At 36.8% G+C, this 15,409-nt stretch overlaps 1 protein-coding gene across 1 annotated transcript in view; it reads left to right on the top strand.

Annotated features, from left to right (window-relative positions):
* The window catches only part of PDGFC (platelet derived growth factor C), a 145,470-nt gene extending 133,985 nt beyond the window's left edge, over positions 1-11,485 (top strand). Inside the window, exons 4-6 of the mRNA XM_033060384.1 lie at positions 4,147-4,354; positions 9,735-9,952; positions 10,610-11,485. Of these exons, the coding sequence (XP_032916275.1) occupies positions 4,147-4,354; positions 9,735-9,952; positions 10,610-10,726 (543 nt within the window). The 3' untranslated portion in view covers positions 10,727-11,485. The remainder of the gene's footprint in view (positions 1-4,146; positions 4,355-9,734; positions 9,953-10,609) is intronic.
* The last annotated feature ends 3,924 nt before the right edge of the window (positions 11,486-15,409 follow it).

Raw genomic sequence — 15,409 nt, 5'->3', positions numbered from 1 at the left:
TCCTTATCTCCATGGCAGATATTCTGCTAATGGGCCATCCATTGAAATCAGGTGGGGCATTGTTCTTTATCTTTTTCACAACCCATCCTTCCTCCAGCCAGTCATTTTCTGCTTATGGCCCACTGAGTCCCACTGTGTGACTGATAAAATTACTTCATCCCATTGGAAGTTGCTCCAGCCAGGGGGAAGAGCCCAACATTTCTTAGCAAGATAAAAACAGAGGTTTTGGGACACTAAGGTAGCCCCTTTCTCCACTGGACTCCAGAGGAAAACCAGATTTCTCCACATCACCACTGGACCTCTAGAGGGAAACTGTACCTTCTACAGGAGCACTGCTCCAACTGAACCACATCTATCACTGCAAGAGGATCCAGCCACCATTTAATGGGACTGCTACCAACACCCTGCCTGACAGGGTGTCAGGGTATACTCTGACTTTGTCAGGGTTTAGAGTTTGTTTCTTTGTAGTACTGTATTTCTATTTTAATTTCCCTGGTAATGAACTGTTGTTCCTAATTCCCATATTTTTACCTGAAAGCCCCTTGATTTCAAAATTATAATAATATGGAGGGAGGGGATTTACATTCTCCATTTCAAAGAGAAGTTCCCGTCTTTCTCAGCAGACACCTGTCCTCCAAACTAAAACAGCAACTTTTCGTTCTTTGTCCATATATAAGCTGCACCTGATTATAAGCCGCACTTCGAGTTCAGACAAAAATTTTAGTCAAAATGGTGTGGCTTATAATCATGAAATTACTGTACTTTCCAGAGTTATGCTGAAGTTCCGCATTTGCTTGTTATAAAGGTGTGTGCCTTCAATGAAGTTGAGTTTTAATTTCTTGCATCAAGTCATTTGTGCTTTCTGCTCTGCGAGTAAAACCTTATTGCCTGTGTAAACTCTGCCTATAGGTGACAAACTTTGAGAAAGTCGAGTGAAATTATAGATTGTTTGGAATTCCAATATATAGTTTTTGTCACTGGAAGGAGTACCACTTATGCTGCCCTGGATGTTCTATCCAAAAGTTTCAAATTATAAGACTATTAGTATCCACTAGCAAGCAAAAACAATGTAAAGTATAATTAGAAGTACCATTTATCTTGAAGAGTTTATTGAATTGAGATTTCATAAGGGATATTATGTCACAAATTCAATATACAGCATTTATAGCTTTATTATATCAATTATGTTTAATCTTTGTTACACTTCAACTGTCATGTAAATTGACTAGCATTAAGATTATTGCAAAAAATTCTTAATCCTGTGATCCTAATGACTTTATTCTAAAACATTCAAAGTTGTATAATTTTGCTGTTTCAATTACTTTTTCTGCTTTGGGCTGCTATAAGAATGACTAGAAGGTGGTAGCAACTTTAATTGTGTTACCATTAAGTGCAATGATTCACCATATCCTCACATTTTAACTCAGGCAAATGCCAATTGAATCTAGAATACCATAAACGGATGGATTACTTGCTACATATGTATTGTTTAGTGTGCATGATAAAAGTTGTAAATATGGAAATAGATTCTAGATCAACACATTTTCTTCTAGAATCCACGTATTTCTCTGGCAACAAAAAATCCTAGCAGAAGTGAGACACTGAAGTAAATTCTTCACCTGGAAACAAAAAAGAAGATTTTTTTTTTGCTTCAGTTATTACTGATTTTGTTTTTCACGTTAGTAAAACCCTGCACCTCCAAACCAGAAAATGTTGTTTTTACAGCATTGTGGAGAAAAACAGGAAGAAAAATGTTGGAATGTTTGCTTTTTTGACCATCTGAATTACAGTCTCACAGTACCATCCTGAAGCTTGCTATGCTAAGTAGCATATTTTGCTAAGAGTAACTATTTAAATTAGAGACCAGAATTTTTTTCTTTATTATCATAGCGTAATAGATAGATCAACGTATTGCTATTTTTAATGCAGGCAATGGAGCAAAGAGAAGAAATATTTTAATATTTTGAAAATCACATTCATCCAGAATGGGAAACAACTGCTTCTATTCTATTTCCAGTTCTATTGGAAATTATTAGCAAGATGAAAATATTGTAGAATTAACAGTAGTAGAACACTTAATATATATTTTGTATTATTTTTGCAGGACTTCCAGTTAAAAAGAAGCACAAATCCTTCTAGTAGCTGCATTTCTTGAAGTTATAGAGAAAACCTTGAAACCAAAAATATGGAGGTTATGGTGTTTATTCCCATTTGCTGCTCTTTCAGTCACACATTTAGCTGAAACCAAAAGTGCATATTTAATAGAATTTAGAGGACAGAAAATAAAATATTATTATTGATGTGTATATATCTATATACATACATATTTATATATTTCTATCTTTGTATATTTCTATATTTATATATGTACATACAGGAATATATATTTTAGAAAACTTATGCTGTGTGAGTAGTGTTGCAAGAATTATTTTACTAAATCTTCTTTTCCAGCATAACTGTTACATTTCTCATCAATTTCCCTGATCATTTTGAAAAGGTAAATGACTACCTACCATTGATCTGACATTACAGATGGAAAAAATTACAGTATATACACACTTCACATTACAGTACTGAGAGTGTAATTTTGACACTAAGTGGTATGAAGATTTTTAAATATAGATATCTATATAAACACATATTCTTGTCTTTTCCATCTCCTAAATTGGCAGCATGTTCAAATTTTTCTTCATCTTTCTTACACGATCCAGATGAATTGCTCTGGTGCAGTACTGTGGACATAGTCTGCATACAGAAAAACCTAAAGCCTAAACTTCAGGTGCTTCAGAAGCAGCTTCTTACTTAGTCTTCCTGCTTTTTTTTATTCTTTTGAAAATACAAATCAATTCATAATTTTTAAATTTGTAGATTGTAGAGTGAACAAAAACAATTCACTTTGCTTGAATTGTCTGTGACTAAGTACTCCTGTCCAGTGAATTTTTCAGTGAAACTTGTGCTGGGGTAAAGTACTTTTTCAAGACTCAATTTCACCATTTAAATACTTTTGATTTCAATTAAAACATTTTTTTCATTTCTTCAAAAGGGAGAAAAAAAATTCAGTTATGCCAGTTGTTGTTATTACTCTGTTCATTATTGTTTAACCAGAAACATAATTCTTGGTACCTTATGAAACACAACAGGTGCACTTTTTTTATCTGTAGATAAGAGGAAGAATATTTGCTGTCTTTGTACTGGGATATGTTAATATTCTGCATTGAAGGACAAGAAGACAAATATTGTTAAGTTTCTGAGGAAAGGCAGAATGTGAAATGTTTCAGATTTCTAGAGGGGTTTAGGAAATGCCTGTAAATGGGCCCATATTTTTAAATCACCCTTCGTTCTATTTTAAAAGTCCCATCCATCACTCAGTGAACATCTTCAAAGGACGGGTGAAGTGGCATGCTAGCTGCAAGGCTAGAAATGTAAAAAATCTACAAACTCTGCAGTGCAAGTTTGTTTACAATTATTACTAAAGAATAATTACAGTAATTTTACGATTATAAGCTGCACTTCTGGGTGTCGGCAACGTTTCGTTCTTTGTCCATATATAAGCCGCACCAGATTACAAGCCGCACATTTGTTCGCAGCAAGAATCCGCTTGCAACTTTCACAAAATTGCCAATTAGTAACAGAATCGCAGGATTGCAGGGTTTACTTGCTTGGCTCAGGGCTGTGCGAACTCGGCTCGGTGCTGCGCTGCCACCAGAGCCGGGCAGGTGCCGCTCGGCGCGGCCACCCCAGTGCCGCTCGGTGTGGGGCTGGGCGGGTGCTGCTCAGCATGGGGCTGCCCTGGGGCCGCTTAGCGCGGGGGCGGGCAGGTTCCAGCTCGGCTCACGGCTGCTGTGGGCTCGCACTTCCGGGTTGGCGAATTTCTGAACTCTTTCCATATATTGGCCCCTCCGGAGTATAAGCCGCACTTCTGGGTTTGGACCAAAACTTTAGTCAAAATGGTGCAGCTTATAATTGTGAAATTACTGTAGGTAGTTTTTGACTCTTGTCATTTGTTGTATTAGATAGACTGTACTTCAGAAACAAGATATTCACTTACAAAGTCTCCCAGCTATGTAACTTGGTAAAGTACAGCACTTTGCCAAAGCAGATCCATTAACCCTCTGACTGGTGCCCTTCTCTTGGGTTTGATTGCAGCACCACACAGAAGCACCCAGCCCATCACTGCTACCCCCATCAGCCTTGCCCTTGGATGTATTAAACAACGCAGTTGCTGGATTTAGCACTGTGGAAGACCTTATCCGCTATCTTGAACCAGATCGATGGCAGCTGGATTTGGAGGATTTGTACAGGCCGACTTGGCAACTTCTTGGGAAAGCATACATTCATGGGAGGAAGTCAAGAGGTAATTTACTCTTCTGTCTGGCCTTGCAGCTGTCTATGGGTATGAGTTCTTGACAAAGAATTAAGACTGTTCTTCACCTTGAGTTTCGGTTCCCGTAATATGCTACAAAGAGAGCAGATACCATTGTTGTGAGCTGTCCTCACCATTGTATTACTTGCAAAAGGACAGTAGCTAAACTCTAAACTTAAAGGAATTTAGCAGGATAGGGCAGCAAAGAGGAACTAAAAAAAAAACAAAAAAGAAGCAAACTCAGTAGTTTCCTGTAAGGAACCCAGGAGATCTTTATTTCTCTGAAGTAACAGGGCATCTTGACAAACTAACATATTTGAAATTTGTGGGTTCCTTGTATTATGGAGAGCAATTTTTTTTTTTGTTTTGTTTGAGGTAGGTAATGTCTTACACTTACTGTATCATGTGAATGATTGTTTATTTCCCTAGAATTTTTCCATTCTTTACATGAAATGAATTGAGAGCGATTACCCAAATGTTTCTCTTTGATGACACCTTTGGAAATACCATGTGTTCATGTCTGGGTTGATCATGCAGTTGTCAACTTCATCAGAAATAAAGTAGATTGTGTTTTCAAAATTTTTAGATGTGTTGATCTCATTTGCTTCCTTCTACATTTAACACTCATGAATTTCCTGCCATATCTCACCCAGATGCTACACACTATTTCATATTTATGGATTACATGTGGATGGATAGCATGAAGGCAATATCACCTTCCTTGCCCACCATACAGCATGAAAAGGAAAGCATATGAACATAACTGAACAGACTTCTATGTTGATAAAAGGTCAGCATCTGATCAGCAAGAAAAGGGAGGAAGTAGACCCTTTCATAGCTCAATTTTAAGTGTTTGACGATTAATTCTTAGATCAGAGCACAGAAATCAACCATTGTACCCTATCCATGTTGCTATAGCCCTGCATAAAGCAGCTAAATTATGAGCCAAAGTGTAGGAAATATCTTTAAAAGCTCTCAGATAATCATTTAACACTTCCTTAATTAAAGAAATTTAGTATTTGCCCAATGCATGCCATAAGCGGACAATAAATGGGAGCAAAACAAAATGCAGGTGTTGGTTAACATCTGTATAGACAAAAACAACCTCCCTGCAAGACACATCTTAAAAAGAAACTATCAGAGTAAATCTTTTAAAGACTTCTAATTAGGTGCCAAAATAGATTTTTTCACTGAATAAACATATCATGGTATTGCCACATTTGTCTTAGAGACCACCCTCAGACTGTATTACTGAGTCTGTAATACAATAGCCTGAGGTGGAAAATATGTCCAGTTGAAACGACCTAGGACTATTCAATATATAGGAAAAGCAAAACCTTTTTCTTCTTTTTTATTTTTTTTCCCCATTTTATTCTCTCAAGCAGCATGTTTGCTATATGTCAAAATCTTTTTTAAGAAATGTTTGTCAGAAGTGCATATCCTAAAATTTTTGGTTTTCAAACTCTTTGATTCATTATTAGATCAGTTTCATTCTTACAGTGTTTCAGTGAAAAAGCTAAATTACTCTCCTGTTTCCATAAACAAGTTACAAAAAGTGTATCTTACTTTATGTAGAGAAATGTCCTCTATTCCTACGTAATAATTTGTATAAAAAAAAATATATTTAGACAACCTAAATTCCAGAGAACTGATGTCTCTGATGTTTTCTCTGGATAAAATGTTTCGAAAAACTTTGTCAGGAAAGAAGCAACACCAAGTTCAGAAGCTTTTATATCTAAATATAATCCTAAATTCTTTTATACTATTAAACATGCTTGAAAATAAAATATATTTTGCTGTGCAAAAAAAAAAAAATAACCCATGACTTTTGCACTGAAATAAATGTATAATCATTAGATCATATTCTGAAATCTCCTTAAGGAGAAAAAAGCCAGTCCCAATCAAAGCATAGTCCTTAGCAGTTGCGGTTTTTGTACAGTTACATAACCTTTTTTTTCCTTTATACCCCACTTCTTGCTTGAGATTTTTGTAACGGCTCCTTTTGTAAAAGCCAGCAAGAAACTTACATTCTCAGGAACATCTCCGAAGTACTTAGGAATGAAAACCATTCTGCTGCTATCTGTGCTCACATACAAGTGCTGCAAGTGGAATTTTATTTTTTTAATTGACTTTGAAAGCAGTATCCAGCTGGAAAAATGTTTTGGGAAAGAAGTTTCACTGTGGTACTCGATACACATCCCAGAAGATGCCAGAACATTGCATTGCCAATTGCACAATTAATTTCAAGCTACTGTGAACATGGATTATGTGTGCCAGTGTAGGCACAGTCTTGAAATACTCTTTACTGTAGGCCTACCTGCATCTACATTTTTTCTCCTTCACTAGTTTTTATTTTAGTGTTTCCCATTTATGTGCTACAGAACCTTTCACTCCTCCTGTGCTATGGCTAGACAAAAGAACCTTGATGGTAGTGTCAAACCTGATACATGAGTGGAAGGCAAGTTGAGGGAGTGTTTAAATGTTCACATTATAACAGGTACTGTAACTCAGTGTACTTGGGAAATCCGCATAACCTTTTATTATGGTTAAGTAAACACTTTTAAGGGAATATATACATTCTCTCATCTAGCTTCATACCCACAGTGTGTTAAAATAAATGTTGAACAGACAGCTACTTTGAAAAAATAACAGCTTCATTCACACACTTCAAAGAAGTGATTATATAAGCCCTAGATAAATTTGTCACAGACCTTTTAATGAAATTGAATTACATAAGGCAGGGCAAGGGTTCATTGTGAGCTATCGTAGCAATATACCATAGTACATTTTAAAGCATAGAAATCAAACATGACATTTGTTCATCTCTCCTGAAACCTGTTGTAATAGTAAAGCACACTGAAAGATAATTGCTGAGAGCTGACTGTGTGTTCTCCAACAGAACCCTTTTAAAATTAATGTCTGCAGGTCTGAAGGGTTGAGTTCAAATTAATTCTTTTTTTGTGACAAAGTGAGTAACATACTGCTTATTTTAGTGCATAGTCCTTTCTCTACAACTACAGCCAGCTGTAGGTATGGAAATTGATGCATTCCTCTGCTGCTGGCAGAAGACAGGAGGCAATGGAGAAGGACGTCACCGTACAAGAATCTCTCCCAGTGCTCTGTGGGCCTGCTGGAAGAGGTGTCAGTGCCCAGCTTCCACTTTCAATACCTCATGGTGAAGGGCTGAGCAGCACATAAGTTTAGCTCCTTCAAACTCACTGCACCAAGCACATCATTCTCTGCAGAAACAATCTTCCAGGAGAAAGTATTAGCAGAACTAGCACTTCTCAAAGTGCACTTCAGGCATTTTATCCTCATTCAGACAGCTCACTTACTGTATGCTTGAAAACATAACAGATGAAAGAATACTCCATTCCTGTCCACAGTCCTTGATTAATGGAGGTAGACACATCCACCTTTTAAGTGATTCAGCCTAGAGCAATTAGCTGATCAGAAGAGCTTAAATAGTTTCTGGTTTCTCACAGTGAATCTCTCCTCCAGAAGTTTTGTGTCTCTTTTCCTCTGCTCCCTTCTCAACTTTCTCCAAGGAATGCTCTTGCAGTGTAGGAGGCAGGCTGTTGTCCTATCAGTAACTTTATTGGAGTTATTACACACTCCTCCCTCTTAAAATTCAGTTTGTTTATTTAGGAACTTATGTTAAGCTGATAGCGATGGAATGAAGTGCACCAGCTTGGCATTCACTATGAGTGCAAGCAAAGAAAAGGCTTTAGAGTGTTAAATGATTTTTCACAATAACAAATCCTTTCGTATGTATGCCAGTATATGGATATGTCCTGCAAAAGAAATGTTTGAAGGAACATTGATTGAAATTCTTTCCCAACAATCTGCTCCTGGGAGAGTACCAGTGAGCATTTCTGCTAAAGAAATTCAGCTTCTAATTTTTTTTGTGTCTTCTGTGTTTAAATAGAATTAGTAGGAATTATCTTGCCTTGATAGGCTGAAGTTCTCCTTGATGACCTCTTGAGGCTCTTTACATAATAGAGAGGAAAAAAAAAGGTGTTTCTCTAGAGGGTGATTCAAATCAGAAATTTATTTTAGCTTTTTTGTATATATTTTTATTTGTTAATGGATGACATTTTTTAAGCAATATTAATGCACTGGGGTTCTTTTTCCCCCCTAATTTTTTCTTGATTTATCTTAAAACCAGTTGTTTAAATGTCTTTGCCACTTTGTTCGGGACCTCTGTTTCATTCATCTCAATAGCCATGTTATCATGATGTTTTCATTTTCTCTTTATGTTTTTGGTTTTTACTAGTGAGAATAGTATCCCTTTGAATTAGACATCACTTCTGTTCCTTGGTGGTAGGTGTGGAAAAAACCAATTCAGACAAAAGATCTTAGATCATGATCATTATAGTCTGACTTTTCTGAAATAAATTCAATTTACATTGCTTCTCCCTTTTTTCTCCCAGTCTTATTAATTTTTCCCAATTTTAACTGCTTCTTTCAAGGCTTGTTAGCTCTTGTCTATTCAACTAAGAGGAACATAAAGGAGCTTGTCCTCTTTCATCTATTTTCATGAACTTGCTGTTCAACCATTGGCAAAGTGAAACTTCAATATGATACAGTGGAACCAGTTTATAGGGTAACTGGTGCCAAATATTAATATCATTAACTTGCACTTCAAGTTAGTTACTTACAAGGGGGAACTTTTATTTAAGACACTTCAAGAGAAAATGAATCTAGAGAAACAACAGAAATCCATATATATGCTGCTATGAAGAGGGAGGAGAAAATGGAGCCTACTAATAGTTATATAGATACACAATCTTGTGCACCATTTATTCTGTGCAGAACTCCCTGATGATGACAACTTGAAGTTCTTAGTGCATAGAAGTTACTTCTGCTTAGATATGAATGGTTTCATTCTTTCATATACTTACAATGCCCTAGCAAAGATGCAATAGTTGAAATTTTAACAAGGAAGAAGTTTGAATATTTATTGCAAGGGAATTAAAAATGTTTTTGAAATTTTGCAGGATTCTTAATTGCTCTCTGTGTTTCACCAACCCAAAATGACCGTAGAATGGCAGCACTGGCGCGCAGAATATTAATGTAAACAAAGTGATTTCCATTAGGGTTGATTTGATAAAACATATGGAACATAGCCAAATATTTCTATAATTTGAATCAACTTTGCCAGTGTTATAAAATAACTGGTGAAGATCACTAGGAAGTGATCATTCAATTTAAGTTTCATGGTATTCATGGAACTGCAGTATTCTACTTTTGTGCTGAACCTGCACAAAAGCGAACCTTCCCCATGGGTTCTGCACTGCTGTAGTTGATTTACCACAAATGAACTTGGATTGGAAATCAGGAAAGCACTGTTTTCTCTCTCTCTTTGCAGTGGTGGATCTGAACCTCCTGAAGGAGGAGGCGCGGCTGTACAGTTGCACCCCGCGCAACTTCTCTGTGTCCCTGAGGGAGGAGCTGAAGAGAACAGACACCATATTTTGGCCGCTGTGTCTGCTGGTGAAACGTTGTGGTGGAAACTGTGTCTGTTGTCAGCAGAGCTGCAATGAGTGCCAATGTGTGCCAACAAAAGTCACCAAAAAATACCATGAGGTATGCATTGTTTTTACATTTGCATGTTTGAAAATACTGAAAGCCAGTTAAGGTGTTTCTTTTTAAAACAATAGATGCACCAATATTCATATTTTAATATTTTATGTATTGCACTTTTAGTAAATATTTTTTTAGCATTTAAATTCAGTATTGCATTAAAAAAAATCTTCCTTGTTGATATACTTTTCTCTGTGACTAATTTCTAAGGTATTTACTGGTGCAGTTCAGACACTTCACAACCATACCTTTCATTTTTCTTTCTCTAGTGGTAGAGATGAAACAAATATTATGATAAAACAAATATTTGTTCTTTTCCATTGCTCTAAATTGATAGCTAAAATTATTTACTATAGAATTATCTACTTGGGTTAACTCTACTGTTTGCTCTTAAATAAAATTAAGTGGAAATCTGAAACTGCGAGTCTCGTCTTTGGTAAAGCAACATGATTTAATTATGCTCAACATAATTTAAGCAATTTTGTAAATGGCTGGAGGTAAAAGCAAAAATAGTAACTGGTCAGTGGAATTAAGAAGAAATTCAGTTTTAATATGCTTCCTATCATCCAGTTGGTGTCCAGTGCAATTTAGTAAACCCATAGTCTAGATGTGTGATTAAGTACTTGCTGTTTTCTTGATGCTTGTCTTCTTCTTCTTCAGGTTCTTCAGCTGAAACCAAGGATTGGTGTCCGGGGATTGCATAAATCATTGACAGATGTACCCTTGGAACACCACGAGGAGTGTGACTGTGTGTGCAAAGGGAACACTGAAGGATAAGCATAATTTAATTGTGCTATTTTCTTTGAAAGCACATTCAATGGCTGATTCTGTTATGGGGCTTGTGCATTACCTCCTTCTGTAATCTCAGTTGTTTGCTTTGGGGATCTTCCGTCTTGAAGATTTACAGTGAGCTCTAAAAAGCGGAGAAGCCAAACTGAGATTATATGTTGTGTGACAGCTCTGTTTGGAGGCCCAGTGAAATGATGGGAGAAAGGCATCAATGAGGGATTTAAAATATATGTATTGTTGTTGTCCCCCACAATTAACTTGGCAATACATGGATTTATAATTTAGGAGTAAAAAATAGGTTTAAGGCTGACATCATGGAGACTTGATCCTGCTGGCTGTCTCATTTCTACAGCTCAAGTACATCTGGCCTCTGGTTGAAAACACCTGAAATCTTTCTGTGTTCAGCTACTCCTACATACTCTAAATCAAAGCGTTCTCTGTAGTATAAACTTGGGTTACAACAGACTGTCTTTTTCCAAATTAAATTTAATTTGTTCAATGCTGGTAGGAAGGACTGGATTTTTCCACATGCTCTGGTAAAGTTCCTGCCTTTTAGAAGGAAGACTGGATAATAACATGAGCTAAGGAAGCAAACATTGAAAAGAGCAGCGCCTTTATTCTTACTACTATGGCTGATGATTTTTTTTGTGTGTTTGTTATTTTTGTCATGTACATTTTTATACTCTCCTTTTGACAATATAACTATTTGCTTTTCTAAACTGGTTAAATATATCTATTTTTACCAAAGGTATTTAATATTCTCTTTTTTTTATTACAATCTAGATCAACTATTTTTTAGTTTTCTGAGACTTTTAAGCCAGATTTATACAGTTGGAGGAACAGAGATGTCATTACAGTGGGAAAGAAGTGTGATCTCTTTGCAGTTTGTTTCTACAAAGTGCAAAGCACAGTTTTTTACTTAGATACAGGTATGGCAGAGATGTGTGGATGAAGCTCAAGGCTTCCTGACTCCATGAGACTAAAAATATGAGACAGAGGTTACTATAACCAGTTTCACAAGCTGACTTTAAAAATTCTCTCTCTCCATACTTCAGGTAGAAGAGAAATGAGCATAGATAGATACATTCTGGCTTGTTTAACTCTTTAATTGCTTTAAAAGAGAATGACCTACAATGTACGAAGAGATACCAGTGGCTTGCAGCTATCATGATGCATCATGATCTTGGGAAGGCAACCTCGTCAATGGTGAAGTGTATGGTTTTCTATTGACAGAAATAGCTGTTTAAGTACTGTTCACTCACAGAAACGTAACACTCTGCAGTGTAGTTTGATGAACTCTATGGTATCTTTCTTCTGTATGTTATGTTCTTTAACCAATACACTTATCCCACCCTATGCAAATTGAAATGGAAACAGTAAAGTATTTTGCTTGTAAAATGCTATACATTATGCCTAGTTTATTTTTTTTACTATTGGATTTTCAGATTGTAATAAATCAAAAAATAAAGTAATAATGCTAATTTTGGGAGAATAAATGTTTTAGCGTGGTTGCATATTTGTACCTGTCAATATACAATTTAATGGGAAAAGTTAGGATGGTGATTTTCTCTCTACCATTTTGAAAGTCAACTCTGAAAAAAAGAAGTCTTCCGTTGCCAAGACTTCCACTTGTTTTATTAATTCTGCATTACTGTAAATCCGTAAGAAGAAAAAGGAATGGAATTAATGTGATGTTATTTGTATAAACATTCAAAATGTTCAAAATTGTGTGGAAGTGAAGCCATCAATTTGAAATAACATCTTCTGTTATTGTTTCCATAGAGAAATGAATTCTGATGCAATTTTGGGATTTCTGCAAGTTTGATGACTTTCTTATACCAGTTCTGGAAAATACTCAGGTAGCTTCTTATTTTGTCCCCACCCTCAAACTCCTACTCAGTAAGAATAATTTCTGCTGTAAATGTGGCATATAATATTCCAGTCTGAATATTATCCCTGTATGAAAATACCGAATTGTGGTCTCACAAGAAACCTGGTTTACTTGAGTTTTGAGTCTTTGACTAAAAGTGTTTTACAGGGATGTTGGGGATGTTTTTCATTAATATTGTCCCTTTTTTTTTTTCCAATTTAAAGAGTTTTTAAACAGCAAGTCTAGGTAAAGAACAAGATCATAGCCTCTGGCGGCATCATAATTCAGCAAAAGAATCAAAAAATGTAACTCCATTGCAGAAGGTTCTGCTGTAGGAAATGCAGGAGGTCTCATTCTCTCTGTAGACTTGGTTAGAGAATAAAGCTGGTCATGAATTTTGGAGTAGGTATTTGGTGGCAGCAGTGTTATGGGGAGTTTCTGGGATATGGAGAGTAATGTTTTCCAAATATCACAACTAGTTTTTTTTTCTCTGTTGCCCCTCTCTGACTCACTTTCTTCCTTGCCAATTTCTTGAACCAGTTTCCTTCCCAACTTCTTGCTATGGACCTGTATCTGAGCTCCTTATCCCTTTGCTTCTTGTATCCCTTTCACAGGGCTGTCTCTTGTCTGGCCCAAAATTAGCACCGCTTCTGTTTGCCACCCTCTTGGTGAGCATCGAGCTCTGTGCCTCCCCCTCGGCTCCATGCTCAAGCTTTGTCTTCACACTACTTCTGCCAGGACTTTGTTATTTCCACCTCTCCTCAGATATTCAGGAGATGTGGCGCTTCACCTAATCCCTAGCTGAAAGAGTCTGGACAGGCTCATTTCTCCTACAGGAGGGGGTTTGGGAAAGGCACCAGCTGAGAGGAGCAGTGAAGGATGCAGTTCTCCTGCTTGGCGCTGCATCCTGGGTCCTGCCAGGCAGAGCAGGTGCTCCTGGCCATGGGTAACTTCTAAGCAAAAGTTGTGGTAAAAACTGATTGAAGATATTAATAAAGAATTGCTTATAAGCAACTAACAGTGTATTTCACAGTTACAGGTAATGGCAGCTGAATGCCAAGGATGTGTGGAAAAAGATTGACAAAAGTGGGTAGTAAGCCTAAGTGATTTTCTAATGTGGAATAGAAGTTGCAAGTTTTGATCCTACATCTTTGTGGAGATTTTCTGGAAAATTGCAGTTGCAGTCTATTTTAAGCCATGAATTCATGAATTGCATTAATGTAAACATCAGTGTTTGGCAATAATGGCTAATGGATGTAAACAATGGAAACAACCAAGTAGAAGGAAGTAGCTCCTGTAAACAGACAAAATCCAAATAACCTAGTCTGGATTTTGTAGGTTTTATTCTATGCCCAATAAATGTCTTCAGACAAAAGTAGTTGTTCCCCCTAGAGGAATAGGTGGGGGAGCTGACAACTGATGTTGAGCTTTGTTTTTATGGATTCTGTGGATAGTCACATTCCTGGAACCCTCCTATTAGCTGTGACCAGCATGGGTGTCATGGAGAAGCACCGCATCTTTACTCACCAAGGGTGTTAACTGCAGATCTCTTGGCTTTTAAAGGACTTTAGGTGTTTTTGCTCTATATCTGCCTGGTTGAACAGGCTTACATTTTCAGCAGAAGAAGAGAAAAAAAAAAAAAAAAAGATAGAAACACAAAGATTTGGTTTTATTAGCTAGTGTATCAGCCAATGCAAGCTGTTACCTGATTTCTAACAGCTGTGTTGAAACTCTTAAAAATTTGCAATTCAGATGCTAGCTGCCCAAACAGTCTCATTTTGGTTACTCAAATTCTGAAAATAATAATTGTAAACATTTACTTTCTGTTTGACTTCTGAAGATACAATAATAGTGCTACTTTCAAAGCTCTCTCACAAAACCTCATGCAGAAATGCTAAAGAATCATTGATGCAAGATTCTTGTTCAAACCATGTGCTGAAGCTAAATAGACCAACTTTTCTGGCTCTGTTTGTGATATATTTAAATTACTTTCACCAAGATTGCTCTTTATATAATTTCTTGCATGGAATGCTTTGTCAGTTTGCCTGTGAAAGTCTTTTTGTGCACCTTTTAAACCCAAAAACAGTGGTTTTGTTTGTCTGCCAAAATCACAGTGTAGAAATATGGTTGCTTATTTCAGCATAAATTTGGCACATTTTTCAGAGAAGACAGCCTGTTGCCTCACTGGAATTCTTCTAGACTGTTGAAAGAAGCATAAGTTTACAGCTCATTCATAGGAGAAACATGACAAGGTTTTTGCAATTGTGATATTACATAAGCTATATTCCTGCTCTGAATCTTGCACTGCATCAGCCTTCACTGAGCTGGTCTATCCTCATCAAGTATAGAGGCAAAGTGTGTCCCTCCCAGCTGAGGCAACTCTGTTAGGTGCATAAGGTTCATTAATAGGAATACTTCATACACAGCCCTATTTTCTGAACAAAACATTACTTTCTCAAAGAGTCTCAAGGAGTTCTGAGGCTGGAATGGCTTTCCATATAGCTGATTTCGCCAGCTTTTTTTAGCCTAATGAAGTAAAGACAAACTGCCAGTTTGGCTCAAGCCCTTGTTGCCTTCTTCAGATTCTGCTTCACTGAAGACAGATCCAAGTCAACTTGTCTCTCCTGTTTAGGGTGAGTGATAAATCACATCTCAGTAGATTTGCTTTCCTTTCACTGGGAATCCCAGTAAATTAGTAAGGTTAGGAAGAAAACTTGTTTATCTGCCTTTGTCCTGCTTCACACATATCTGTGGGCCTCGACTCAGACAGTACCTGAAACCAAACCTTTTTTAAGAGTGAA

The sequence above is a fragment of the Catharus ustulatus genome, chromosome 5 (genome assembly GCF_009819885.2).
Source record: "Catharus ustulatus isolate bCatUst1 chromosome 5, bCatUst1.pri.v2, whole genome shotgun sequence".
Taxonomy (NCBI): Eukaryota; Metazoa; Chordata; class Aves; order Passeriformes; family Turdidae; genus Catharus; species Catharus ustulatus.
Note: the sequence above shows the minus strand (reverse complement) of the source record. Positions and strands in the feature narration are given on the sequence as shown.